This window comes from Ovis aries, chromosome 15, assembly GCF_016772045.2.
Source record: "Ovis aries strain OAR_USU_Benz2616 breed Rambouillet chromosome 15, ARS-UI_Ramb_v3.0, whole genome shotgun sequence".
Classification (NCBI taxonomy): domain Eukaryota; kingdom Metazoa; phylum Chordata; class Mammalia; order Artiodactyla; family Bovidae; genus Ovis; species Ovis aries.
In genome coordinates this window covers 76,304,226-76,330,309 of record NC_056068.1, presented here as the reverse complement: position 1 = coordinate 76,330,309, position 26,084 = coordinate 76,304,226, and the positions used below count along the sequence as shown (strand labels likewise).

General features: G+C 53.1%; 4 protein-coding genes across 9 annotated transcripts; 2 read left to right on the top strand and 2 right to left on the bottom strand.

Annotated features, from left to right (window-relative positions):
* The first annotated feature begins 7,881 nt into the window (after nucleotides 1-7,881).
* C1QTNF4 (C1q and TNF related 4) lies at nucleotides 7,882-12,557 on the top strand. The gene is made up of 3 exons (XM_027979769.3): nucleotides 7,882-8,077; nucleotides 8,318-8,380; nucleotides 11,395-12,557. Exon 3 carries the CDS (start codon nucleotides 11,400-11,402, stop codon nucleotides 12,387-12,389), a length of 990 nt encoding a protein of 329 aa, XP_027835570.1. The 5' UTR covers nucleotides 7,882-8,077; nucleotides 8,318-8,380; nucleotides 11,395-11,399; the 3' UTR covers nucleotides 12,390-12,557.
* Nucleotides 12,558-12,584: 27 nt separating this feature from the next.
* FAM180B (family with sequence similarity 180 member B) lies at nucleotides 12,585-15,267 on the bottom strand. 4 transcript variants are annotated; one of them, XR_001020998.5, is made up of 4 exons: nucleotides 15,113-15,267; nucleotides 14,261-14,331; nucleotides 13,343-14,052; nucleotides 12,585-13,027 (listed from the first exon to the last, which is right to left on the bottom strand). XR_001020998.5 is itself a non-coding variant. In XM_004016460.6 (3 exons), the coding sequence occupies exons 1-3, from the start codon at nucleotides 15,249-15,251 to the stop codon at nucleotides 13,657-13,659; spliced, it is 606 nt and encodes a 201-aa protein (XP_004016509.3). In that variant the 5' UTR covers nucleotides 15,252-15,267; the 3' UTR covers nucleotides 13,026-13,656. The 4 variants fall into 4 exon arrangements, 3 of the variants coding, with proteins under 3 accessions (XP_004016509.3, XP_027835569.1, XP_042089474.1); XM_004016460.6 differs by having other exon boundaries at nucleotides 13,026-14,052; XM_027979768.3 differs by lacking the exon at nucleotides 14,261-14,331 and having other exon boundaries at nucleotides 13,026-14,052.
* A 1,086-nt stretch (nucleotides 15,268-16,353) lies between these two features.
* Nucleotides 16,354-21,160, bottom strand: NDUFS3 (NADH:ubiquinone oxidoreductase core subunit S3). Its single transcript, XM_004016458.5, has 7 exons — nucleotides 21,016-21,160; nucleotides 20,840-20,905; nucleotides 19,631-19,728; nucleotides 19,275-19,424; nucleotides 18,036-18,161; nucleotides 17,799-17,918; nucleotides 16,354-16,604 (listed from the first exon to the last, which is right to left on the bottom strand). The coding sequence occupies exons 1-7, from the start codon at nucleotides 21,077-21,079 to the stop codon at nucleotides 16,437-16,439; spliced, it is 792 nt and encodes a 263-aa protein (XP_004016507.1). The 5' UTR covers nucleotides 21,080-21,160; the 3' UTR covers nucleotides 16,354-16,436.
* A 2-nt stretch (nucleotides 21,161-21,162) lies between these two features.
* Nucleotides 21,163-25,874, top strand: KBTBD4 (kelch repeat and BTB domain containing 4). Of its 3 annotated transcripts, none has more exons than XM_012096405.4 (4): nucleotides 21,163-21,212; nucleotides 22,153-22,773; nucleotides 23,713-23,819; nucleotides 24,255-25,874. In XM_012096405.4, exons 2-4 carry the CDS (start codon nucleotides 22,185-22,187, stop codon nucleotides 25,113-25,115), a joined length of 1,557 nt encoding a protein of 518 aa, XP_011951795.2. In that variant the 5' UTR covers nucleotides 21,163-21,212; nucleotides 22,153-22,184; the 3' UTR covers nucleotides 25,116-25,874. The 3 variants fall into 3 exon arrangements, with proteins under 3 accessions (XP_011951795.2, XP_004016506.3, XP_011951794.2); XM_004016457.5 differs by having other exon boundaries at nucleotides 21,202-21,246; XM_012096404.3 differs by having other exon boundaries at nucleotides 21,202-21,376.
* Nucleotides 25,875-26,084: the final 210 nt, after the last annotated feature.

The following is a 26,084-nucleotide window of genomic DNA, read 5'->3' as shown; positions in this document are numbered from 1 at the left end:
CGGTGCATATGAAAAAGGCTGAGGGCTATCAGCTGACCTCAGGGTGAATAGGAGCCAGCAGGAACCCAGCAGCTGCTTAAAAAGATAGTGATTCTCCCTGCCTTTTTAAATTTTAGGTACAAAAGGGTGAAACACTGAAAAGGATGTCTTTCTCCCATAACCGTTCCTCTTGCCGGGAGGCAACTGCTGTTAATGGTTTCTAGAAGATTCTCTCAGAAGTATTCTATGCACAAAAAAAGCAAATGCGTACTTTAAAAAAAAATAGAAATGGCAGCATACTGTGCACTTTATTTCCTTAATATTTATTTCATAATTCATGAACCTGTTTGATTCATTACTCAAAGATATAGACCCAGTGTATACTCAGAAATGGTCATAAGGATCTCTCTCACCTAATAAACTATTACTTTAGAATTACAAAAAAGTTATTATAATAACTAACAGTATAGCTATAACACTTCCAGCATGGAGACCTGAACTTAAAGCAATTCTCAATTAAGTTTTGAATACAAAATGCATAACATTTAACAGATTTTCCAATATATTACAATGGGTTGGTCCTAAACTCCTCTTCTTGTTTAAGTGGAAACTCATGGGAACTCTTTCAGGAAAGCATCAGTGGAAAAGTGGAATTCTGGTTTAAAAAAAAAAATAAATTTTTAGGAAATTTGAGTCAGAGGAGAAAAGAGGTCATCTTATTGAAAGCAAAAGAGGTAAAATTATTTCCTTCCATAAAACTGTCTTCTCTCCATTTATAACAAGGGATGACTTTGAGGGCCAAGTACAGCCGGGGCAGACTTACGGAAAAAGAAGCCTGATGAGTAGTCTAGCCTGTACTGGAGTGCAGATTTTACATGACAGCAACAAAATAAAATTTCCAAACAATACCCATGAGGATCTTAGAGCAAAAGACGTAACCAGCATTCATTCAACAAATCTTTAATATGGAAGTCACATTCTAGAGTATATAGATGAAAGATATGTTAGAAATGATAAATTCCACGAGTAAACGGAAAATAGCAAGTTGTTGTTTGCTTTTTTTTTTTTTTAGGGGTGATGGGAATAGGACTGGGTTATAGACAGTTGTTAGGAAATATCGTCTCATTTGGTGATGTTCAAGCTAAGACATAAAGGAGATGAAAGACTCTCATGTAGAAAGCCAAAAACAAAAAGCCAGCCAAGAGTTGAATAATACTGTTTTAGGCAGGGGAGCGAATGTGAGGGAGAAGAGAAACGATACCTGCAGAATGCAGCTGCTATAATCCACGGCTTGTGGAGGCGATGCATGAAGCAGCTCTGAAAGACTTCAGATGACCACAGCTTGGCCGGACTGTAGTTCAGCTGCTCACCGATCGCCTCAGCACAAATGTGCACCTTGTTTTTTCCACTTAACAGTAAATCTTAGAGATCATTTCGTATCAATATGCAAAATGACTCCCCATTCTTCTATAAAGAGTTATTAGTATTCTATGTCTCAGAATTTATTGGATGGGTCCTGTGTTGTTATTGCAAACAATGTTGCAGTGAATAACATGTCATTTCAGATGTGGGTGTATATCAGAACAGCTTTTCAGGAAATAGAATCAAAGAGTTGAAGGGCATGCATATTTTAAAATTTGGTAGATAATGTCCAATTATCCAGCGGTACCGGTTGACCATCCCACTAAAAGGGTATGAATGTTTCTCCACCTCCTCACCAACAGAATATGTTATAAACCTATTGATCTTAGATAACGTGAGAGGTAAAAAAAGGATGGCATCTTATTCTGAGTTACTTGTATTTTCTTTTTTATTAACTGTTTGTTCCCTTTACCCCCTTTCCTACTGAGTCTTTTTTTCTCAGAGCTCTTATAAAGAAATTTGCTCTTTGTGCTATGAATTACAAACATATTTTCCAGTTTGTAGTTTGTCTTGACTTTGCTTCTGGCAGTTTGCTATGTTAATATGTTTTCCTTTTAAGCTGTAGTAAAAAGCTTAAATTTTTTTTAATGAATTCTGGATTTTATATCATACTTCAAACTTCACTCTGAAATTTTTTTAAATATCACTTGATTTTTTTTTTTGGTACATTTTTGGTTTCATTCTTACATTTAAATATGTGATCCGTTTGGAATTTGTTTTGGTATCAGGTATGATATATCAGAACATCTCCTGGAGAAGGAAATGGCAACCCACTCCAGTATTCTTGCCTGGGAAATCCCACAGACAGAGGAGCCTGGTTGGGTACAGTCTGTGGGGTCTCAAAGAGTCGGACGTGACTGAGCGTGCACACGTGCATGTGTATAAGATGTACGGATCCAACTTAGAGCTTTCTAGATGGCTGCCTAGTCGTTGCCATACAGTTTATTAAATCATGTGTCTTCTCTAAACTCCCACTTTTATAATATTCCAATTCCAATGTGTATTTGGATACATTTGAAAGAAATTAAAGTTTTTCTTGACATTTTAAATCACTTTTCAAATGAAAGGACTAAATATTCATTGTGGAAAATTTGGGAGATAGAAAACATTTTACAGAGTGAAATGTCCCTGAACCCACCATAACTAACTAGCTGTTTTGGTGTTCATCCAGTCAATTGCTGCGTAGTCATATTCTCTACCTGACTGATGACGCTATGTAAGTACCCACTCCCCCAATTTCCCAGCCCCCAAAGGTGGTGTGATCTAAGTGCCCAGAGTGGAACCAGTCATCATCAATGTCTGCCCCAGGCTGAACTCTTCCCTTCCGGTCCTCCCAGATGCCAGTGAAAGAGGCGGAGTCAATGCTCTTGACTCTTCCAGTTTCTTTACTTGCCCCTCACCTTCTAGTCACCAGGTCCTCCATGCGTTCCCTCCAGAGACTCCCAAGCCCTAAATTATGAAGTCTTCCCAGTGTACATCCACAGAAACCAAGACCCGGGGAGAGGAAATAACTTGTAAAAGTTGGAGTGTTTTTAACCTCAAGAAACAGAGAACTTACTCAAAATGGCTCCACCCTCTTCCATAGTGAGCGGGCCCTCGGGAGGGTGTGGAGTTACCTGTGCCTCCAATGCCCTCTGCCAACGTGGGCCAAGAAGGACCTGAAACATCAGCTCAGACGAGTCTGGGTTCGCGGGGAAGCTCAGTCAGTGTGCTGCCTCTTCAGTCCGACTGTGACACGTTCTAGCTCCCCCAGAGTTCCAACTGTCTAAGGCTGTGCAGTAACTCAAAAATTTCTGGTTTAAAACAGTCAGTTCTGTCCCTAGTGGATCTGGAAGAGCACTGGGTCAGCCAGGTGGGTCCCGCTTGGAGTTCTTTCGCCGTTGCCATCAGACTGTGCCTGGGCCCCGAGTCATCTTGAAGGCTTCCGTAGTCGTACTGCAAACAGTGGATGCTGGACCTCAGCTGGGGTCAGGGCCAGCGTCACAGGATGCCTTATACGACTACGCAGAGTCCCACACGTGGCCTCTATGCTTGGTGTAAGGCAGTTCTCACCACCTAAATTCTTAATTTTTGAACAAAAAGCTCTGTCTTTCCATTTTGCCCTGGACCCTGCAAATTAGATGACTGGTCCTGCCTCAGGCTGTTGGCCACCACATCCACACACAGCCTTTCCGTAAGGCCTGGGCTTTCTCACATCATGATGGCTGGATTCCAAGTGTGAATTTCAAGAGAGCGAACACCAGACTGAAGCGGCATCACCTTTTACGGGTGAACCCAAGGCCTCTTAGAGGGTAGTGTGTGGTCTCAGTATAAAAGCAAGGTGGGATGGGAGATGCCGTCACAGCTGTCTTTGGAAAATGCAATTTGCCACGTCTAGTCAGGAGCAGGCCTTGACCTCCCCATCTGCAGAAGGACCTAGGGATCTGCTTCTGGGAAAAGGGCCAACGGAGAGTTAAGAACTTGCTCCTCATAGCCACTCCCAACTTCCCCCATTCCCGGCTCTTTACCAAGTGCTCAGAGGGATTGGAATCAGGCGCCGTGGGGCCAGGAGCCCAGCCCAGGCGCTCTGAACGTCTGCTCCCCCCGGAAGGCTAAAATCTCCCAGGGAGGCAGGGACTCAGCGCCCTGACATCTGTTTCTCCTGCCAGCTTCTCTGCTTGGCTAATGATCCCTCCCCTTTTGTCTCTCCCTGGGGCTTGTTGTTGCCTTTCTCATTAGCTTCCCTTCAACTCCCAGCAAGGTCCCTCGACTCTGAGCTCTGCTAATTCCCCTGTAATCCGTCGGCAAACCAAGAAGCTAATTAAATTGTGAGCTTGTGTGCGCGTGTGCCCTCTGTCTCTGCAACTCTTCTCAGCCTCTCTTCCATCTGTTTCTGTCCTTTCGTTTCCTTTCTTACTAACCCTGTGTGGTTTAGATTGGACACTTTGACGTAGATTCTTATAGATCTCCCTGCCTCTTCTGTCCCCTGCCTTTCACTCTGTGGCTGGAACAATCTTAAAATACTGCTCTCGGCATGCTCCCTTCTGCTGCAGGTTAAACCGAGCTCCTTAGCTCAGCATTTAAGCCCCACACACCTTATCTGCCGCGTCTCTTCACAAACCCTTCCCTCTTCAACTAGCCACACACTGGCACATCCATGCCAGCTCCACGCCTTTGCTCAAAATTTTAACTTAGACTGGATCCCACTCCCTTACTCCTCTACCAGCACAATGTAAAATCCTCCCTGTCATTTGGAAATAACTCCTGTGACACCGCCCTGATTCCCCCAGGAGGCATTTCTGTACCTCTCTCCTGGTGCTGATCTCTTTTTACCTATTGTGGTTCTTTATACCCAAATCCCGCCGCTCTCCCTAAATGATCAGCTCCTTGAGAGCAGGATCTCTACATCCTATTCATCTCAGCTTCCTCCTGAGTACCCTATTTAACACTGTTTCAGAAAATTTCATTGTTGTCTCCTGGCCCAATGTGGCAACTGGAGCTCCAGCCTTCATGCATACATTCCAGGAAAAGGGAAAAGTGAGGGCAAAAAGAGTGGGCCTAGTCAGTCCCTTTAAACTACTTTCTCTCCTAATAATTTTTGTTGTTGTTATTTTATTTTATTTTATTTTATTTTTGCCAAGCCATAAGGCATGGGGGATCTTAGTTCCCCCACTGGGTATCGAATCCATACCCCCTTGCAATGGAAGTTCACAGTCTTAACCACTGGACCACCAGGGACGTCCTTCCTAATAATTTCTGCTTACATCTCACTGACAAGGCCTAGCTGCAGGAGGCACTGGATACATTGCCTCCCTTCATACTCAAGGGCTCATTCCCCATTTTACAGATGAAACCTAAGGCCCAGAGAGGATCAAAAAATCAGGAAGGCTGCAGAGGATAGAGGTCAAGAAGTGGGTTTGGAGCCAGATCGACCTGACTTTGAACCCTCTCTGTGCACTGACTTCCTTACTGCTCCTGTGTGAAACTGGGTTCGTGACATCTACTTCAGAGGATGTTTAGAAATTAAATAAGGGGACTTCCCTAGCAATCCAGTGGTTAAGACTCTGTGCTTCCATTGCAGGGGATGGGTTTCATTCCTGGTCGGGGAACTAAGATCTCACATCCCTCACAGCACTGCCATAAATAAATGGGAATTAAGGGGTGAAATGAAAAAGCACTTAACTTAGTTATGGTTCATTGTCTCAGTTTGAGATCCCCAAAAGTTGACCCTGAGAGATTTGGATACAAGTAGTTTATTTAGGAGGTGATCCTAGAGCAGGGTGAGCAAGTGGGGAAGTGAGGCAAGAGAGGAAAGCAAGCAAAGCCTACAGGGATAAGCAGGTCTTCCCCATGGACGACTTTGGTCCATTCTGCTGGAGTCTGAGACTGGAACACACCTGGGAATTGAGGATTGTCCCGCTTTCAGGGGGACTGAAAGCAAGAGGATTTACCCACTAACTCTGTACCCTCCTTGTTGAGGATTACCCTGGAGGGTGTTAATTTCCCACTTCCAGCCTGCCCCACCCTTGCCTCCATAGCTGGGAATGCCTCAGGAGAGACACGAGCAAGCTCAGGAGCTGCCAGGAGGTGGTCTCCACGTAGACCTGGCGGCTTGAGAGGGGGCCTGGTAGCATGCGCAACACCCAGTGAAAGGAACTTGCTATGAAAATTATTACTGTTGCTCCAACTTGTTCAGGACAGAGCTGGAGCAGGCAGGAACTGCAACTGAGCCCTGGGGCTGTTTGCTCTGAACCCTGCTGCCCCCTACCTTCCCTTCCGGGGCGCCCCACCCCCTAGATGCCCGCTAGTACATGGCATCTTCCTCCATATCTCCTTGCCAGGGGCCACCTCGTCCCATCCCTCGACGCAAACCCTGCCTCAGCCACCTGTCTCCACCCCCCACCCTGACTCCTCTGGTGAAACGTTTTGTGGACCCAGGGAGGGTCAAATGGCTTTCAGCCTGAGACAGAGCCCCACTGGGCTTAGCTGTTCTGCCTCTAGAGTCCTGCCTTCTTCCCAGTCCTCCCACCATCAGAATCACACCTTCAAAGCACACCTTCATGATGGCAACCTCAACCTCCTGGTTCAGAAGAGGCACTGGTGCCCTAAGAAGGGTTGTGGCTGCCCCAGATCGGCTTCCTGTCTTCCCCAGCCCTCCTAAGCCTCTCCCCACACCCCTCCTAGACCTTTACAGGCTGGTGAGGAGACAAAAGATAGTCCGGAAGGGCTGGACAGGGGCTTCATCCTGTGTTCCCCCGAATGCCCTGTGCCCAGCCAGAAGTGCCTCCATCCTTTCCTTTCTGTTCAGGTACATATCCATTCACCTCATCTTTCCCTCAACACCTGAAGAATATTTAAAGAGTTCATCACTGTCAACACCTTCATGATGACTAACCCATGCTGGATTAACTGGGGTCCTGTAGGTTCTGAGAGCTGCATGCAGGAGAGCTCCAGAGTGCAGGGGGTCACAGAGGGGCTGGGGCAGGACCAGGACTAGAACTTGGGCCTCCTGAGTCCGAGGGCTCCTGCTTCTGGCAGCTGGGAGTGGGGCTCTTCACGACCATCCATTCAGCCAGTGCATGCCCAGCACAGTCTTCAGGAGAGGACTGCAGCCTCCTGGAGGTGGGGTCAGAGTCCAGGGTGGAAGCGGTGGAAGGGCCCCGGAGAGTGCCGCGGTGGGACGGCAGCTGCTCCCAGCCCGGGGATCCTGCTGGGGCCTGCCCACCCGCCCTGGGCCCAGCTAGGCGGGGTGTCAGTGTCCCTCGGCACACAGACCCACTGAGGCCTCCCATCGCCTTTCTCAACCCCCTCCCTCCTTGCAGATGCTGTGAAGGCAGCCTTCCCGCCACAAGGCAATTCTGCAAGGACACCCCTCCTTCCTCGCCCCCTCCCCGGGGACAACCCCCTCACCCCCACCGGGCTGCCCCTCTGATGCCTGGGAGTTTGGTCTTCCTCCTTCCTTCCTAACCAACCATGGCCTTTTCCGATTTGGAGGGGAGGAAGAAAACGCGGTCGCTGTAAGCCCCTCCTTTCCTGGCGGCACTGACCCATTTATCCTTCTCTTCCCGCAGACCCCCTCCCCTGCCCTGAGCCTGTCCCCGCCGAACTCGCTCTCCCCTTCCGCTGCCCTTGCAGCCCCGAGGCTAGTCCAGTCTCCGCGCCCCGCTCCAGCCCCCTCTCCTCCAAGCAGGGAGGAGGCTGGGTCTCTAGACAGCCCCGAGCCACCCCGGGGCTGGGGACGGGAGTGGGGCGGGGGGGGGGGGTGGGCCTCTGCCTCAGTTTCCCCATCTGCTAACTTGGATTCCTGATGCCTGCTCTGCACACCCAGAGGCTGAAGCCCGAGGGAGGTCACGGAGGAGGACGAGGCGGGCGCTCGCGCGGCCCGCGCAGGGGGCCTCCGTGCGGTGCCCCTGGGCCCCGGCGCTCGGCGCGCCCCTCCCTCTCCCCCCCGGCCCGCCTCTGCCCGCCTCTCCCCGCGCGGGCCCGGCGGCTCGCTCCCCCGCAGTCCGCTTTCGCTCGCCGCCCCGCGCCCACCCGCCCCGGGGTCCCCGCGCCCCGCCCGCCCCCGGCGCCGCCGCCCCCGCCAGGCCCGGCCCCGCCGCAGCGCGGGCGGCCAGTGCGCAGCCCCGCGCCCGCCCGCAGCCCGGACCGGATCGCGGGCGCGGAGCGAACCCGACCGACCGCCGCCCCCAGCCAGGTGAGGGCTGCTCTGGGGCGCGAGGAGCCAGGCTTCCTCCTTGACGGGAAGCGGGGGCCGGGAATTGAATCCCTTTTTTTTTTTTTTTTTTTTCCACTGAAAGGAGGATCTGGGAGCTTCTACCATGAAAGAGGCTCAAGGGCTTTTCATCCGAAAGGATGGATGAAGGAAGGTCTGGGGGAGAGAGGGTCTAACGTACCATTTTCTGAGGGATTTTTTTTCCTTTTTTTAATGGGAAAGGATTAATTGGCTTCTTCCGAGAAAGGGGGACTCATCTTCTTGGGAGCCCGAGGGGCTTTCAAGGTAGGTGGAGAGGGCGCTTTGGGCAGAGCTTGAGGGAGGGGGTGACTGGGGAGTGGGGTTCGCTGGGAGGGTCTCTGGAATCCCCTTAGCCTGGCATGGCTGCACCTCCACGGTCGGCTCCGGGGCTCTGTCCAGCGCACCGTGTCCTAGTTTTTTTTTTTCTCTTTGAAGATGATTGTTTTGAGCCTCACCTGCACGAAGCCAGGAACAGCCATTTCCTTCCCTGGAGCTGTGACGCCCACCTGACACCCTCTCACCTCTGACCTGCTCCGGGAAGGGGGCTTAGGGAATGATGGGGACCTAGGGATCTGAGAAATGGGCAGGGCCCGGTACCGATCACACGGAGGACCCTCAGGCACTGGCAGGGTGCACGAGGCGCGGCAGGGAGATTACCGAGGGTCCAGTGGGCGGATGATCCCGGGCCAAGACCTGCTAGGAGAGCCGCAGGGTCAGGAAGAGTTGTGATGCTCCCATATTCCCAGGAGACAAAAACGTTAGTTTTTTTGGTTGGTTTTGCTTTCTTCCCCCTTAGCCCTAGATCCCAAGACTCATTCCACTTCTCTCCCCTCCTATTTTTGCAAAAAGGGAAACTGAGGCAGATAACAGGTTGGCTGGACATATCTACGTTTAGAAGGGAAAGGTGGTGGAGAGGAAAGCACACTGAATTTGGAGCCAAAAGGCCTCCATTCAAGGCTCGCCTCAGGGCCCCAGGGGTGACCGCGGGCCAAAACGCTTCCCTTGGTTGGACCTCAGCTTCTCCCCTGTAAAATGGGAGAGGGCCCACCCGCCTTGCAGGTTAGCTGTGACACCCAGATGGGTGAAGGAAGTGCCCTGGGAAAGGGACTGCGATGAATACTGGGAGGTGCAATCGTCACTGCTGCAGGGACCCCCACTCCCCCACTGCTGCCCTCAACAAGCGACTGGCTAGCCCAAGGGGCACCTTTGTAAGAATGAGGAAAGGTACTGTCTCTGGAAGGAGAGTGTTCAGCTGGGCTAGGGACTTGGGGGTCTTTCTTATGAGAAGCAGAAAAAGGCACACTCCCCAGCTGCAGCAGTTCCACACTGTTGGGCAAATAGGATGCGGGCCGCACTCCAGTGCCCACCTGCCTTCAGGTGAACGTCCTTGTTGAGCACAGCGCATCTGTGCGCCTGCTCCTGGCACTCCTTCTTGGCAGGCCCCCAGCATCTCTAAGCGACACAAAGGTACACACACTCCCAGGGCATTTCCTATAGTAGCCCACATCCTAGGCTGTTGCCAGCTCATTTTCTTTCCCGCTTTGCCTCCACTTCAGGGCTTCAGGGAATTCAGTCCCCAGAGCCTGTGCCCTACTAGGAAGCATTATGGAGGAAGCATCTCCCTATCTTCCGAGAGGCAATCCTCTGAGTCAAGTAGTGCCTTCACTAAGCTTCCAGGGGTAAGGGTTACTGAACCCTAACCCCTTATGCCAAGAACTTGATCATCAACTATACTCCAGTGTAATTTTTTAAAATTAGATTAAAAAAAAAAACTTGATCAGATCAGTTTTCCCCCAAAACTGACTGCACTGCCATCCAACAGAGGTGCTCACACCTGCTATCTCAGAGCATCCTCAGTAAGGTTGTTAGGCGGATATCCTCCCCCAGTTTATACAGAAGGGGCCGTGCCCGGAGACATTCGGGAACTTGCCTAAGGTTTCACAGCATGTAGAGTAGCGCCAGGACCTGAGCCCAGGTTTAGCTGCCAGTCTTGTACACCCCAGCGCTCCTACGGAGGAACCAAGCTGCTGACCTCAAAGGCCTGGCAAAGCCCGCTGGAACCCTCCGCCACTGTATCCCCAGCAGCCCCTGGCTCTCTCTTTCCCCTCAGGGACCAACCCCAAAGCTCAGAGGAAAGAGTCCCTTTCTCTTCTTACTCTGATTTTGTGGGGGGAGGGAACTACCTCAAAACCCAACTGTTCTGACCTCTTCAGCGCAAGAAGGGCCCCTGGTGATTCTGGAGGTCCAGTGTGGGAGCTGACCCTTCACTGGGTCACAAGCCAGGAAACGGGTCAGTTCAGTTCAGTTCAGTCGCTCAGTCGTGTCCAACTCTTTTCGACCCCATGGGCTGCAGCACGTCAGGCCTCCCTGTCCATCATCAACTCCTGGAGCTTACTCAAACTCATGTCCATTGAGTCGGTGATGCCATCCAACCATCTCATCCTCTGTGGTCCCCTTCTCCTCCTGCCCTCAATCTTTCCCAGCACCAGGGTCTTTTCCAATGAGTCAGGTCAGGGAGCAGCTATTTCCTGCCAAGATGGGGGCTTAAAAAGCAGCCATCAAGGAGGGTGCCAGTACAGACAGCCAGTGCCTGAGTGAGCTGCACGCTAAGGGCCATGGAACAGACCAGGAAAATGTAGCCGATTGGAAGCTGAAGATAACCCCGGACGCCCTGACCACCCTCTGTGTTTCCAGGGCCCCTGGGTGTCAAGGAGAAGGGCACATGGCAAGTGCAGCAGACAGGGCATTAGGACCCTTGAACCTGAGCATTTCCACTGGTATCTGCGAAATTTTACACAAAGGGGTTTGGTGGTTACAAAAAGAAAAAATAGGTCACTGATCTAATTGTTCACAAACTGTGGTGTCTGGACGAGCAGCATCTCTGCATTACCTCGGAACCTGTGAGCAATGGAAATTCTCAGGCCTCATCCTAGACGAGTGGGAAAGGAAATGGCAACCCACTCCAGTATTCTTGCCTGCAGACTTCAATGAACAGAGGGGCCTGGTGGGCTACTACTGTTCATGGGGCCACAAAGAGTCGGACACGACTGAGTGACTAAGCACAGCACATCCCAGGCGAGGCAGGGGCGTGGGGCCAACAATGTGTGTTTTAACAGGCCCTCCAGGCGACACCGAGGCCCACTTAAGTTTTGAGGTCTCGGTGTGTAGAAAACCAGAAGTCCGAGTTGTGGGTCAAGGGGGGGCTGTGCAGGGGGACCCGGCCGCCGGCCGCCCCTCCACAACCCTCGCCTCCCTCCCCCTCGTGCCTCCTGTCCCAGGCGCCATGCTGCTGCTGCTGCTGCTGCTGCTGCTGGGCCTGCTGAGCCCGGCGGCCTGCGGGGCTCCGGGCCCGGCCCCGGGGTCCGCGGAGCTGCGCTCGGCCTTCTCGGCGGCGCGCACCACCCCTCTGGAGGGCACGTCGGAGATGGCGGTGACCTTCGACAAGGTGTACGTGAACGTCGGGGGCGACTTCGACCCGGCCACCGGCCAGTTCCGCTGCCGCGTGCCGGGCGCCTACTTCTTCTCCTTCACGGCGGGCAAGGCGCCGCACAAGAGCCTGTCCGTGATGCTGGTGCGCAACCGCGACGAGGTGCAGGCGCTGGCCTTCGACGAGCAGCGGCGGCCGGGCACGCGCCGCGCCGCCAGCCAGAGCGCCATGCTGCAGCTCGACTACGGCGACGCGGTGTGGCTGCGGCTGCACGGCGCCCCGCGGTACGCGCTGGGCGCGCCGGGCGCCACCTTCAGCGGCTACCTGGTGTACGCCGACGCCGACGCGCCCGCGCGCGGGGGGCCGCCCGCGCCCGCGGAGCCGCGCTCGGCCTTCTCGGCGGCGCGCACGCGCAGCCTGGTGGGCTCGGACGCGGGCCCCGGGCCGCGCCACCGGCCGCTGGCCTTCGACACCGAGCTGGTCAACATCGGCGGCGACTTCGACGCGGCGGCCGGCGTGTTCCGCTGCCGCCTGCCCGGCGCCTACTTCTTCTCCTTCACGCTGGGCAAGCTGCCGCGCAAGACGCTGTCGGTGAAGCTGATGAAGAACCGCGACGAGGTGCAGGCCATGATCTACGACGACGGCGCGTCGCGGCGCCGCGAGATGCAGAGCCAGAGCGTGATGCTGGCGCTGCGGCGCGGCGACGCCGTCTGGCTGCTCAGCCACGACCGCGACGGCTACGGCGCCTACAGCAACCACGGCAAGTACATCACCTTCTCCGGCTTCCTGGTGTACCCCGACCTCCCGCCCGCCGGCCCGCCGGGCCTCGGGCCGCCCGAGCTCTGAACCCCGACCCGGAGAGCCGCTCGGGGTGGGGTGGGCTGGGGTGGGCTGGGGTCGGGGCGTGCATGCCGAGCCCGGACCCGCGGCCCGAACGCCCCGCCGGCGCGAGCATGACGGCCCGTCGCGCGTGGCGGACTCTGCCAATAAAGTGGGCCTGCGCCGGCGCCTGTCTGCTGGGGTCCTGCGCTTTGTCCTCACTGCGACGCTGTTGTCTTGGGGCGGGGCGGGAGAAGAGGGACCACCCCGGTGGGGGGTCGGCAGGCCGAGGGCAGGATTCTCCCTGGGCCAGCGAGGTGAGAATCTGATTGGACCCTTCCTGTCCGGTCTAACTCCGCGTGGGTCTCCCCTCTATGTCCGTTTCCAGTCGGTCCCTGTAGTTCTTCCCCGTTGAACTCCGACGTGATTTTTAGGGCCCATCTAGTTCCTTTTCTGTGACAAGGGACAACACCCCGCGGCCTCACTGGGTGTATGGGATTCAAGGAAACGGTACCTTCTGGCTCCCCGTAAGGGCGGTGGTGAATGCGGAAGGCAGCTGGTATCTGGTTGCCGATTCCTGCCTTCCCAGGATGGGTAGGGGGGTTTGCTCAGAGTCGCGGTTAACAAACGTATCTGACACAGAACGACACAGGGCTCCAGGAGGCCTGAACAGAACATTTTATGGGATGAGCTACACAGGATCAGAACCACTCCAGCCAGCCTCAATCTCCTCCCAACCTCACCCCCTTCTCTGAGCTTTGTTAGATGGACCAAAAAAACATTTCTCACTTCCCTGCCCCCCAAAAGATAATGTTTCTCCCCCTGCTTCCCCTCATTCTTCCAACAGACTGAACTAAAAATGTCCAGTCTATTCTCCTAGCCTAGATGGGATACTTGGGCAACTTAGGGACCCCCAGAGCCTTGGTTGGGTTTAAAAGAGGTATCTACGTAAGATTGGGCACTGGGCACTTAGAAGTTACCTGGGCTAGCAGGGCAGGAGTTGGAGGGTGGGAGCTTCCTTTTCAGCATCTCTTAAACACACTTCTCAAACACGCACACTGCCTGCAAGTCCTGCCCTTAGGTCTGTGCCTGCCGGTCTGGGCCCCAGAACCTGGGCCCGAGGAAGAAGGTGGGGGAGGGGTAGACTGGGGTCCAGTTATACAAGGCAAGCCCAGAGACCCGAACACAGCGGCAAGACCCGGCTGCCAGATGGAAGCCCCTGCCAAAGGTGGGTCTGGCTCAGGTTGGGGCTGGGGGGGAGGGGGAAGGAGGGATGGCAAGCAAAAGGGGAGGGTTAGGGGAAGGGGTCAAGGATGGAGGCCCAGGGCCCCAGAGAAGGGGGCTGGCCCTGGGGACAGAAGCCCTTGCACAGGTCCCAGAGTGCTTCCTGTGCCAGGAGGGTGAGGACCTGGGCCCAGCGGCCTCTCTCCTCGGCCTCGCTAGCCACATGGAGCCGGTAGACACAGGACACGCCTGTGAGGAGCAGATGTTCAAAGTCCCAAGGGCTAAGAGGAGGTCCCTTCCGCAGGTCCTGGAGCTGCTGCAGCCGCTGCTCAGCGCCCTCCAAGTCCCTGGGCACCTGGTGCTGCAGGAGGAGCCTGAGCCGGCGGCCTGGACGTGTGGATGCCAGTTCCTCGTCCTGGAGGCGCAGCTGCCCCACGATATCCAGCTCCAGCCCCGCCCAGAGCAGCTGCAAGGGGAGCCACGTAAGGGGCGGGCTGGGGCCTAGGGAGCAGGTCAGCGAGCAGTATTGTGCTGGGGGCCACAAGCAGGCAGTAGGACCCATGCTGGGTTGCCCCCTCCCCCAGCAGACCCAGCTTGAGGCATCCCCCTTCCCGGCCCTGAGCTCGGGGACCTCTGGATACTCCCACCCCCACGTCCCAGGCTGGAGGAAAGACCTCGAACATCACTTCCGGGGCCTCTGGCTCCTTCGGGCCACCTCCCACGCTGGTGCTGTCCATGGGCTGCCCTGGGGCAGCAGAGAGGAGTCAGGGCCCTGCCAAGCTCCACCCTGAACACCCCAGCATCCCCAGAGTGCCCCTGAGCTGCCTGGTGGGGGTGCCCAGAAGTTCTGTCTACAAAAGAACAGGAACGCCACCCCATGTCCACCTCCCCCTACACACACCCACATAGACATTCACTCTCCAGGCATCATCCCGAACCCAGATACCATCTCGGCAAATGTCCAGGACTCCTCCTTGCACTTCTACAGTTCCCCTGGCCAAGAGCTCCAGGCCAACGAGTCACAAGACACTTCACTTCCCATTACCCCTCCCTATCATCATCGGGGGACAGCGTGACCTGAAACAGTGCCAGTGACCCTCCCCAAAGGTGAAGACCCCTTTGAGAAGGACCTAGTCCTTTCCTGCTCCTCAGTAAGTGACTATGCAAGACGGGAGGCCAGGCAAAGCAGGATGTCTGCCGCAGCTTCCGCATCTCTCTGGGGTGCTGCCTAACCCTTGGAATGTCTGCCCTCAGCCCAGGGCAGTTCAGGAGGTCCTACTTTGCACATCAGCCGGAAGAAGCCCGAGGCCCATTGAGAGCACCAAGGGTGAACCACCCTCACTTCACCTAGACCTTTCTGGTTGAGTGAGGCCCATATCATTCTGTCCCCCACTCCACAGAGCAGCCTGGCAGCTATCACACCCACAGTTCCTCAGCCCTGCTGGGCTCAGATAGGACCAAGTGTGACTTCTGTCAGCCACCAGCCTGCCTTAGCTCCCATCCACCCCACCATAAGGCCCAGGTACCTGCATGGTGGTAGGTTGTAGTCACCTCGGGGAGGAGGCAAATGGCTACCGTCAGCCAAGCCAGGAACTGCACTGTCCCAGCCATGCCCCACCAGGCCCTCTGAGTCCTGTTCTTCGCAGGGTCTCTCTGCACCTCCATCCGCCTGGCACACACTGGGGCTCCAGCCTTCCACTAGGCTGCTCCAGCTGCTCCCTGCGTTGCGTGTCATTCTTCAGAGCTCAACAGGGAGGGGCGGGCTCTGGCTTCCTAGGGGCTCTTTCCATCCCAGAGAAATGTGAAATCTGGTTGTTGGCAGTAGGAGCCTGGCTCCCAGCTTGTCAGGCCCTAAGCCTATTCCTGCCCAGATGGGCGGGATGCTTAGTTAATAGGAAAAAGGCATTTGGTAGCAAACAGCTCATGCTTGGCCCTCCCAAAGAGGTAGGTGAGACCCCAGGCAGTAAGACTGCCTTACTATCTGTCCTCACCCCCAGAACACTGCAACTGACTCTAGCCTCTGACACTCAGTCTGGCCCAGCCTCCAGGAAGCCCCTCAGTAGCCAAGAACAACAGCCGCAAAGCGTGATCTTCCAGCTGCCTGGTGGGCTGGCTGAATGGCCCCTGGACAGGCAGAGAACTCTTCCCCTCAGGCACTCAGCCACTGGCTGGACAGACCCCAGACTGGCTGGAATGGGGAGTACTGTTTCCTGGCGACAGGTCGGCAGCTCCTGATTGTCTTTGGCCCCAGACTGGGACCCTCCTTTGCTTGTTTACAACATTCTCAGCTCAGACCAGAGTCCAGGAAGGTTCCCTCAGCCCAGGCCCGATGCGCTGTCAGGGTGCAGGACACAGGGTTTGAAATGGGCTGCGGCGCGCCCTGGTCCTGGCTGTCGGCTCTTGGAACCTTGTGGTGTGAACAGGATGAGGGTGGGTGGGAGCTGCCCTATTTTCATGGGCCCCCTGGACCCATGAGCTGCCACAAGAGTCTGCTGTGACAAAGGGCTTTCTCCAGCAGTGGCCAAGATTCCATGCCACACCCGTCCTAAGCCCTGTGAACTGTGAGAACTTTCCATTTCAGTTCCAGGATGTCTCAGAAGTATATCTAGGCGTGCAAGTTACCCTGTCCACAACTGCAGTATTTAGCCCCACTGAAAGAGATTCCCAGTTTGGAAGAGTCTCTCTAAGGGAGTCAGCAAAACCCCTGCCTGCACCTCCCTCCTCTCCTGAGTCCAAGCTTCACTTCTTATGGTAAGCACGCAGAAAGTGGTGAGTCTAGTAGGATTTTATTTACAGGGACACTCAATTATAGGTAAGGCGCTTTCTAGGATACACATGCCTTCCCTGAAACTACTTGGCTTCAGGTTTCTTGTCTCCGGCTTCAAGCTTGAGACTCTCGGGGGGCTGGCGATAGGCAGGGAAAGCCTCCCACGGGCTGTTCAGATCAAACTTGCGGAACTCTTGAGCCAACTCCACCGGCTCAGCCACCACCCGCTTCACCTCGTCGTCATAGCGTAACTGGAGAAGAAAAAGGCAGGCTTGAGCACTGAGGAAAGCCTGTTACAGCCACGAAAGGCCCACTTTCCCAAACCTATCCTCAGCCCCTTTACTCCTCCGTCCTTGACTCCTGTCCCAGTCTCTTTTAGTCTCCATCCTCATCTGTGTTACCCATTAGGTGGTCACAACCCAACCACCGTCTCAAATGGCCTCTACCTCAAGCTCTGCCATCACCCAGGCAGGCTTCCCAGCCCATTACCCCACATCCTATGCTCTGAGCTCCTCTTCCACCAGAACTGACCTTGCCCACCTATCCACATACTCCTTTTGGTGGGACCTTCGTTCTCCGACCAGGGATCAAACTCGGGCCCATGGCAGTGAAAGCATGGAATCCTAACCACTGGACCGCCAGGGAATTCCCTCCACACACCCTGTAAGTTGATGGTAAGCATTTGCCCAGGATGAGGGAGCAAGTCAGTGGCTGAAAAGAATAAACCTACGCTGACAAGCACTCAAGTTCAGGCCTGGGGGCCTTGGCATTATCACTGCCAAGGTGCAAGGTAGTAAACTTGGCATGACTTTTCCTGTTACTGGAAAATCAGCAGCTGGATAAGCTGAGGGCAATCCGCTGCTACAAATGGGACCATGCTAAATATAAGGAAACAGAAGAGACCTGGGTACTGAAGAGAAAGGGCTGGATTGTTACCGCCTCAGTGTTTCTAAAAAGTTACTTTGCTACAAAACCACAGATGTATACATACAATAACCCAGCTTCCTGCTGGAGCCTGCCACACACGGCAGTGCTGAGTAAAGCACTGAAATCCGAGGGCTGAACATTCAGTGTCTTGCCTTCTCCAGAGATCCAGGCAGGGTAAAGAGACACTCCACGTTCAGATCGTGGTGACAAACTGTGTCCTCAAATCTGCCTCAGTCATTAAAATGACCATTAAAACCATTAAAATAATGGGTGACAACAGCTGAGCATTTACAATACACCAGTTTTAAACATACACCAATTAGTTTACTACAAATTTACTGTTGTTAAGTACGACTCTTGTTCCCATTTTGCATATAAGAAAACTGTGTCAGAGTGGCGCTCGGATAGAATGCAGTATTGATGCTCTTAGCCCACCACGATCCGCTGGCCATAATTCCTCCCAGCATCCCTTCCAGTCCCTCGCCCTCAAGCCTGCGGCCTACTTCCAAGGCTCCTACCTCAACATAGCCAGACAGCGGGAAGTCTTTCCGGAAAGGATGTCCCTCAAAGCCATAGTCTGTTAGGATTCTTCTTAGATCAGGGTGGTTAGCAAAGAAGACTCCAAACATGTCCCAGATCTAGAAAAAAGAGGCAACTGGCTATCACAGGGGTGAGGGGCTGCACTGCGTCCACTGAATCCAGTGCGTTTTGCAACTCTGGCCCAGGTGCAGGGTCCACCATGTGCAGAGACTCACCTCCCTCTCATACCAGTTGGCTGCCTTGTACACAGACACAGAAGACTCGACGGGCGTTAGCTCATCTGTATAGGTCTTCACACGGATCCGCGAGTTGAAGCGCAGAGAGAGCAGGTTGTAAACAATCTAGGGAGAATGGAGGGAGCTGAGGACCAAGAGGACCACAGGCTGAGGGGTCTGGGACAGAAGTCCTTGAGTGGGACCATGAGGGGATAAAGTTCCACCCTGTGAACCTGCCTTCTGTCCTAAAGCTCAAAACCTCAAGATGCTCCAATACTCACAACTACTTGCAAACGCCTAAGCTATAGCTCCGCCTGTCAGCATGCTCATCTTTGCTCCCACTACTGGATGTCTCCCAACTCCTCCTCCCCGCCACCCCACCCCCATGGGACTAATACCTGGTTTCCTAATTATTCATCAAGAGTCAGCACAAATTTTCTCTCTCCCTTCATAAAAGCCTTCTAGACTGGGCTAAGTGCCCGTCCTGTGTTCTTATAACATCCCATGAATTGTGTGATTAGAGTAAACTTTAAAATATATATATATCAATATGTTGAATCTACTTTGTTCTTATAGGCTTTTCTCGAGTGTAATTAACAGTCACTGTATCTGCTTGGTGGGGGTGGTTTAGTCCCTCAGTCGTGTCTGACTCTCGAGACCCCATGGACTGCAGCTCCCCAGGCTCCTGCGTCCATGGGATTTCCCAGGCAGGAATACTGGAGTGGGGTGCCGTTCCCTCCCCCAACAGTAAACTGCTCTCGGTGTCCTCCTTCCTCACTAGAGTGGGGGGGACTTCTGGAGGGCAGGTATTGGGTGTTACTTCTCTCTCGATCCCAGGATCTGGCAAAAAGTAGGTGACGAGGAAACAACAATAGCTAAACGTACTGAGAACGTACTGCGTGCTAGCAACCTACCTGAACTATCTCCATGAGTACTCACAACCACCCTGTGAGGTAGGGTGTTTCACACTTTTTAAAGATACTTATTTTGCACATAAGAAAAACTAAAGCTTGGAAAGACCAAACAAAATGTTTGAAGTCACACGGCTTATTAATGGCAAAGCTACAACTAAAACTCAAGGTCTCCCTGATTCAGAGACCCCGCGTTAACTGCTGTGTTGTATTTGTTTGACCTGAACTGAAACTAAGGCGGCCACGGTTCCCACAGGCAGCTGTTACCCTGAAACTGTTCTGTCCCTTTGCCCTCCTTCACGCTCCAAACCTCAATCTCCTGACTGACCTCAAAACGGTTCTGCCGGGTGGGGATGTCCACCGCCGTCAAGTCAGCCAAGGATTTGAATTGTGCGTTGCTGTGATCCCTGAGGAAAGTCAGCACTGGGATGACCCCGTCAGGATGGATGCAGATCTCTAACTCACTGAAGCAGGACACCTGGCGACACAGAACAGGAGAGGAGAGGGAACAAAGCTACAGCCGGAGCAGGTAACTTCAAATGGAACCTCCTGGTTTAAGGCAGAGAGAGAGGACCAAGCTGGGATGGAGGAGTCTGTGCTTTGACTCCAGGCTGCCCACTCCCACATGCCCTGAGAACACGGCTCTTTCTTGATCTAAATCCAAACACCAGCAGTGAATATTACCTGAACTTGCTGGACATACTTGGGCAGGATTTCAGCCACATACTCTCCAAAAGCTGAGAGCTGCTTGTGGGCCACATCATTCCGTGGTCTGACAGTGGCTGGAAAGAGAAGGCATATTTTGAAAAGGAAAGTAGAAGGCAGCAATCAGCCCTGCAGACTGAGGCCTGAATAGTCTCTTGAGCTTGTGAGGCATGCTGTTCCCCAGTCAGGACTCCCTGAAGAATCCTGAGAAAGGTGGAGATAGAAAGTTCCTCTTCCACGGAACAGGAAGTGATGAAAACGTCGGGGAGATGCTACCTACACGATCCACAAAGACTCACCTATTATTACAGCTGGGGTGTTTGCTTCTTCTCAAAACTACTCCATGGTTTTTCCTTCTCAATGCCTGCAACTCTGCTAAAGCAGCATGGGTCTCAGTTCTCTTACCACACCAGGAGCTCTTTAAGTGTGAGAACTAGAACTTTTATGATTCTCTGTATCTCCTTAACATCTGGCTCATAGTAGGTTCTCAAACTAAGAACTTCAGGGCTTAAAAGTTTTCACAGATTATGTAGTTGAAACCTTTTTTTTTGGCACAGAGCAGGAAACTGAGGCCCAGAAAGGGGGAAATATCAGGTCTCCTGATTCTCAGGTGGCTTATGTTGACTGGAACTTATCTCCACACACTCATTCGTGTAACACTAAATCACTGGAGCAACTACAAACCATAGGCTGCAGAGTATTGTTTTCTCCGCCTTTGGCAGCAGGCAGGCCTTGCTTTATCACTTACTAGTGCTGTGATCCTGGTCAACCTCTCTGCACCGTTTCCTACTCTACTGTAGAAGAGCATGATACTATCTACCTCGTAAGATTGTTGTGGGAACTATGATCATTAATCGCTTAGCAAGGTGCCTGGCATACAATAAGCACTCAATTAACGGGAGCTACTATTATAATAGTGCTCAGCGGCCCAGAGTCTATGCTTCTCATTTTAGAGAGCTTACAGTTTAATCAAGGAGAAAGAGAGAAATGGACAAACGGCAACAGGGCCGTAACAGGCCCAAGGACACAAGGAGGACGCGTGCAGTCAGCTCTCCAAGGACAAGCAGAGGCTTGCCGGGAGGACGCAGAGAAAGACAGGCCAGGACGAGGCAAAGCAAACATTTGACAAAGGGAATGAACGCGGCCCCGCCTGCAGTCCCGAGAAGGGCCGGTCTCGCACATACTCACGGCGCGTGTCGGCCGAAGCGCTTTCCCGCCTCACCGGCAGCAACAGCACCGAGGGTCTCCCGGCCACTGCATGGAAAGACAGAGACACTGAGGCGCAGGATGAGGCCTGAGGGCCGCCCTCCGCTGGGCGGGTCGCCGCTCCTGCCCCGGGCTTCAGCCGGCTGCCCACTGGTCACCTCTGGCCGGCGCCGCGGACCCCACGAGCCTCTGCCAACAACCCCGAGCCGCCGCCGCCGCCATCTTTACCGGCTGTACACAAGGCAGCCGAGGCCAGGCCCGTAGGACACGGAGCCCCCAAGGGCACGGACCGGAAACGGAAGTGTGCATCAGACCTTCTTCCGGGCGGTCGCGGGGCCAGAAGCAGAGGTTCCAGGTACGGGGCTTCGGAATGAAAGGAGGGAAGGCAGGTGAGAAAGCGAAGCCCGCAGGTGGGGAGACCGTGAGGTGAATGTGGCCCTAGCTTGGCGTGACAGAGGCTGGAGAGAAGGCAAAGATCCTAAAGAGCCAGTCGGATGAGAGGAGAAGAAGGGACGAGAGGTCTGGGTTCCACATTCCACACCCCTCCCCCGCTCCCCGAGCTAAGCTTTTGCTGAGGGCCGGCGGGCCAGGCTAGGGGGAGGGGAAAGACAAGAACGGTTTCCCTGGCGACCGTTTCCCGGGCGACTCCAGGTGGAGAGGGGACACTGCACGTGGCGATGGGCCGCCGCTGGCCCCTTGCCGGAGACGGATCGAGCTCCGTCTCGCGTTCTGGGACGAAGTCTTGGGGAGTCATTAGGGCGAGCAGGGAAGTGCCAGGGAGAGGCTCAGAAAAGAGCAGATGGGGAGCTGAGAGATGTCCCAGGCTGAATCTCATATTGTAAGGTCTGGATTCCCTGCGCCAGGGAAGAGGAGCCTGGCTGCAAGGACATAGGGGTCTTCTTGTCGGGTTCTGCTGCTCGGAGCCTCCACAAGTTTTACGTCCAGGGGTCATTTGGTTGGGCTTTTTAAAATCACAGACTTCCTCCTTGCTCTCATATGTTGACCTAAATACCAAGCCTTTTGTTACATCATGGAAAAGGAGTTTTCCATGTTTTCTCAAGGAAATACCTCGCGTAGGAAATCTTGATTTTATTAGGTATGTGATGTCACTGTGAGCGAATGAGCCCAGCTTTGGTTCAGGGAGATCATCAGAGTTGTCATTAGCAGGGCCAGGACTAAGGCTAATCTGGGTCGACTGTGCCCTCCTCCCTTTTCCCTTCTCTCTCCCTGAATTGGACAGTTAGATTCATAGACTGTGGCTTCCTTCAGTTACTCAAGGTGGTGGTGTTTTACAGACAGCTGGCAGAGAGAGAAGTTGGCTACCACCATGGAATCACCAGAGGAACCTGGAGCATCCATGGATGAGAACTACTTTGTGAACTACACTTTCAAAGATAGGTCACACTCAGGCCGTGTGGCTCAGGGCATCATGAAACTGTGTTTGGAGGAAGAGCTCTTTGCTGATGTCACCATCTCCGTGGAAGGCCGGGAGTTTCAGCTCCACCGATTGGTCCTATCAGCTCAGAGCTGCTTCTTCCGGTCCATGTTCACTTCCAACCTGAAGGAGGCCCACAACCGGGTGATTGTACTGCAGGATGTCAGTGAGTCTGTCTTCCAGCTCCTGGTTGATTATATCTACCACGGGACGGTGAAGCTCCGCGCCGAGGAGCTGCAGGAGATTTATGAGGTGTCAGACATGTATCAGCTGACGGCTCTCTTTGAGGAATGTTCTCGGTTTCTGGCCCGCACAGTGCAGGTGGGCAACTGCCTGCAGGTGATGTGGCTAGCAGACCGACACAGCGATCCTGAGCTCTACACCGCTGCCAAGCACTGTGCCAAGGCCCACCTGGCCCAGCTGCAGAGCACAGAGGAATTTCTTCACTTGCCCCACCATCTACTCACTGATATCATCTCGGGTAAGCAGAAGGAGGGGGAACGCCATACCCAGCTGCACGCGTGTGTGACGGCCGCTGAAAGTTCTCGTCTAGGACAAGGGTACCCCCAGGCTCCTGGTGTTAGTTTCCGTTATTATTCTTGATAAGAATTTACTTAGATACCTTCTGAGAGAGAGATTGAGTTGACATTTAGTAGTTAATGTCAGAGACAGAGGCCCTTCCAGAGGAAGAGATTAGGAAACTAAAGCAGCATTTCACATTATATGCAAATATCTATTTTTTTTTTAAGCTGCACTTAGCCACGAAAGGTAGTGAGGAGCTACCTGCATTTATATTCTAACCTCTCTTGTGTGTAAGTGTTCTCATCGGTTCTACACTTCGCCTGTATATGTGGGACTTGTTACCCGAGTAAATTGACAGTGAGTCAAGATAGTTAGGGGCTTCCCAGGTGGCACAGTGGTAAAAAAAAAAAAAAAATCCACCTACCAATGCAGGAGACACAAGAGACATGGATTTGATCCCTGAGCTGGGAAGATCCCCTGGAGTAGGACATGGCCACCCACTCCAGTATTCTTGCCTGGAAAATCCCGTGGACAGAGGAGCCTGGCAGACTACAGTCCATAGGGCTGTAAAGAGTCAGACATCTAAATAAGAAGCTTCTCAAGTGACTGGCCAACTTTTAGGTAACAATGCTAACCCTGCAAGTAAGGTATAACTGTACTTCAAATGTGAGCTTTATAGCCTAGTAGATTGCTTCCATGGCAAATAAGAGAATAAGTCATCCATTTTGATTAAGGGAAAAAAAAGGGCAATTTTAGGTTAATTTCTCATACATACACATACATATATATACATGGTGGTAGTCTAACAAAGAGATTCACATTTTTAAAGCCACTGACTCTAAATATCCCTTGTGAAACCTCAGACTGCCATTGACCAGACCTTTCCTCTGACTTGCAGATGGAGTTCCATGTTCCCAGAACCCAACAGAGGCAATAGAAGCCTGGATAAATTTTAATAAAGAAGAAAGAGAGGCTTTTTCAGAGTCACTCAGGACTAGCTTGAAGGTAAGGCAGATTTCTTTAGGGTTGGGACACCATACTATAGATGCATTCTAGCTGTCTTGTCAGCTTGGCCTCTTTGATGGCTGGCAAGTAAGTCTCTGGCTTAAAGCTGATAAGAGCTGGGGTGGAGGACATGTATGTGAGCCTAGAAGCCAGCAGCCTCTGGGCACCAAAGCTCCTTGAGAGAACTGCTTTCATCATTGCATTAATGACCAAAGCACCAACTCATCATAGTTACAAAAAAGGCTGGAAGGATGAGTGTGACAGGTTTTCTGTCCCAGCATAAGGTACCTGAAAGACGGTGATCAGAGGAGAGTCGGGGTGACACACAGTAACTAGAAGGGAGTGGGTCAGAGCGAGATACGAGGGTGTGCGTCTCAGCTGCGCCTTTAGCCTCGAGCTGATAGGTACCGTTTATGACTTTAATTTCGCCAACAGGAAATTGGGGAGAACGTGCACATCTACCTGATCGGGAAGGAGTCCTCTCGCACGCACTCGTTGGCTGTGTCCTTGCACTGTGCGGAAGACGACTCCATCAGTGTGAGCGGCCAGAACAGCCTGTGCCACCAGATCACAGCAGCCTGCAAGCACGGCGGGGACCTGTACGTGGTAGGGGGATCCATCCCACGGCGCATGTGGAAGTGCAACAACGCCACCGTGGACTGGGAGTGGTGTGCCCCTTTGCCCCGAGACCGACTCCAGCACACCCTGGTGTCTGTGCCTGGGAAGGACGCCATATATTCACTGGGTGGCAAGACACTGCAGGACACCCTCTCCAACGCGGTGATCTATTATCGGGTGGGTGATAATGTCTGGACGGAGACAACCCAGCTAGAGGTGGCGGTGTCAGGGGCCGCTGGTGCCAACCTCAACGGGATCATCTACTTACTGGGGGGGGAGGAGAATGACCTGGACTTCTTTACCAAACCGTCCCGACTCATCCAGTGCTTTGACACCGAGACAGACAAGTGCCACGTGAAGCCCTACGTGCTGCCCTTCGCAGGCCGCATGCACGCAGCCGTGCATAAGGACCTGGTGTTCATCGTGGCCGAGGGGGACTCCCTGGTGTGCTACAACCCCCTGCTAGACAGCTTCACCCGGCTTTGCCTTCCCGAGGCCTGGAGCTCTGCCCCATCCCTCTGGAAGATCGCCAGCTGTAACGGGAGCATCTATGTTTTCCGGGACCGGTATAAAAAAGGAGATGCCAACACCTACAAGCTTGACCCTGCCACTTCAGCTGTAACTGTCACCAGAGGCATTAAGGTGCTGCTGACCAATTTGCAGTTCGTGTTGGCCTAAGGCTGTTGAGGGCAGGAGCAGCTGGCATTTGCCCTCCCTCCCTCCAGCACCTCCCTATCCAAACCCAAAAGTCCCCGGAGGGCCCCCCCCCAACTCGGGTATTATGTTACTTTCTGATACATGTTAGAAAGGCAGCGCCTCAGCCCTTCCCTGAACTCCTAAAAGAGTGTTCTGTCTGGGGCTTTTTAGACTAATGCTACTCAGCCGGCTGCTAGAACTGAGAGTAGGCCAGCCTGTTCTCCACCCCCTGTAATCTTGAGCCTCACTCACTACAGATTGCTTAGAGCCTGCCTCTTCTCCACCCTTAGGCACAGCCTCCCCTCTCTACCTGATCAATGTTAATAGAAGCACCCCTGATCCCGGGACAGAAGGAAAGATGTCCAGTCTCCGTTTTTTTCTGTAGCCTGCAAAGCGGCTTGTTGGTCATTTTCCCACAAATAATTAGGTGTTAGAGTTCTCCTTCAGGTGTTGCTTGGAAAAAATGGACTAAACCGAAGGTGTCCTTCACCAGCAAGAGGCTACACTAGAATTCAGGATGTCCGTCTATTCTTTTTCATCTCTCCGTCAGAAAATGTACACTTTGGTTTTATTTTTGGCTAATTCCAAGGAGTAAGCCAGAAAGAAGTAGAAAGGATTATTTCTGGTTAATAGCAGAAACTTTTTTTCAAACTCAAATATATAAGGTCACTACTCTTTTAAAAGCTCTAAGATAAATCAAGAGCTAGGAACTGTTCATACAAATAAAAGTTTTTGAAGGGATATATGTGTGTTTTGAATTCTAAAGGGGTGACTTCCTAAGGGGAACTGGCTACACACCCACACACTTCTGAGTCGAAATACTGATGGAATCCCATGCTTCCTTTCTACATACAGGATGACTGCTCCAAACTCGAGGACAGCCACGTAAGGCCAGTGGACTAGGATCCTGACAGTGGGCAAGAGCCGGGGCTGGATGTTTCTCTGCCCTTC

Coding starts and splice junctions, on each gene's coding strand:
- C1QTNF4 (XM_027979769.3), top strand. CDS start 11,400: ATGCTGCTGCTGCTGCTGCTGCTGCTGCTGGGCCTGCTGAGCCCGGCG.
- FAM180B (XM_004016460.6), bottom strand. CDS start 15,251: ATGGAGGTGCAGAGAGACCCTGCGAAGAACAGGACTCAGAGGGCCTGG. Junction 14,332..15,112: donor TACAACCTACCACCATGCAG/GTACCTGGGCCT, acceptor CTGCTGCCCCAG/GGCAGCCCATGGACAGCACC. Junction 14,053..14,260: donor CCCCGGAAGTGATGTTCGAG/GTCTTTCCTCCA, acceptor CTCCCCTTGCAG/CTGCTCTGGGCGGGGCTGGA.
- NDUFS3 (XM_004016458.5), bottom strand. CDS start 21,079: ATGGCGGCGGCGGCGGCTCGGGGTTGTTGGCAGAGGCTCGTGGGGTCC. Junction 20,906..21,015: donor GTCCGCGGCGCCGGCCAGAG/GTGACCAGTGGG, acceptor CTTTCCATGCAG/TGGCCGGGAGACCCTCGGTG. Junction 17,919..18,035: donor CCAACTGGTATGAGAGGGAG/GTGAGTCTCTGC, acceptor TCTTTTTTCTAG/ATCTGGGACATGTTTGGAGT.
- KBTBD4 (XM_012096404.3), top strand. CDS start 21,352: ATGAGAGGAGAAGAAGGGACGAGAG. Junction 21,377..22,152: donor AGGAGAAGAAGGGACGAGAG/GTCTGGGTTCCA, acceptor GGTGTTTTACAG/ACAGCTGGCAGAGAGAGAAG. Junction 22,774..23,712: donor ACTCACTGATATCATCTCGG/GTAAGCAGAAGG, acceptor TCTGACTTGCAG/ATGGAGTTCCATGTTCCCAG.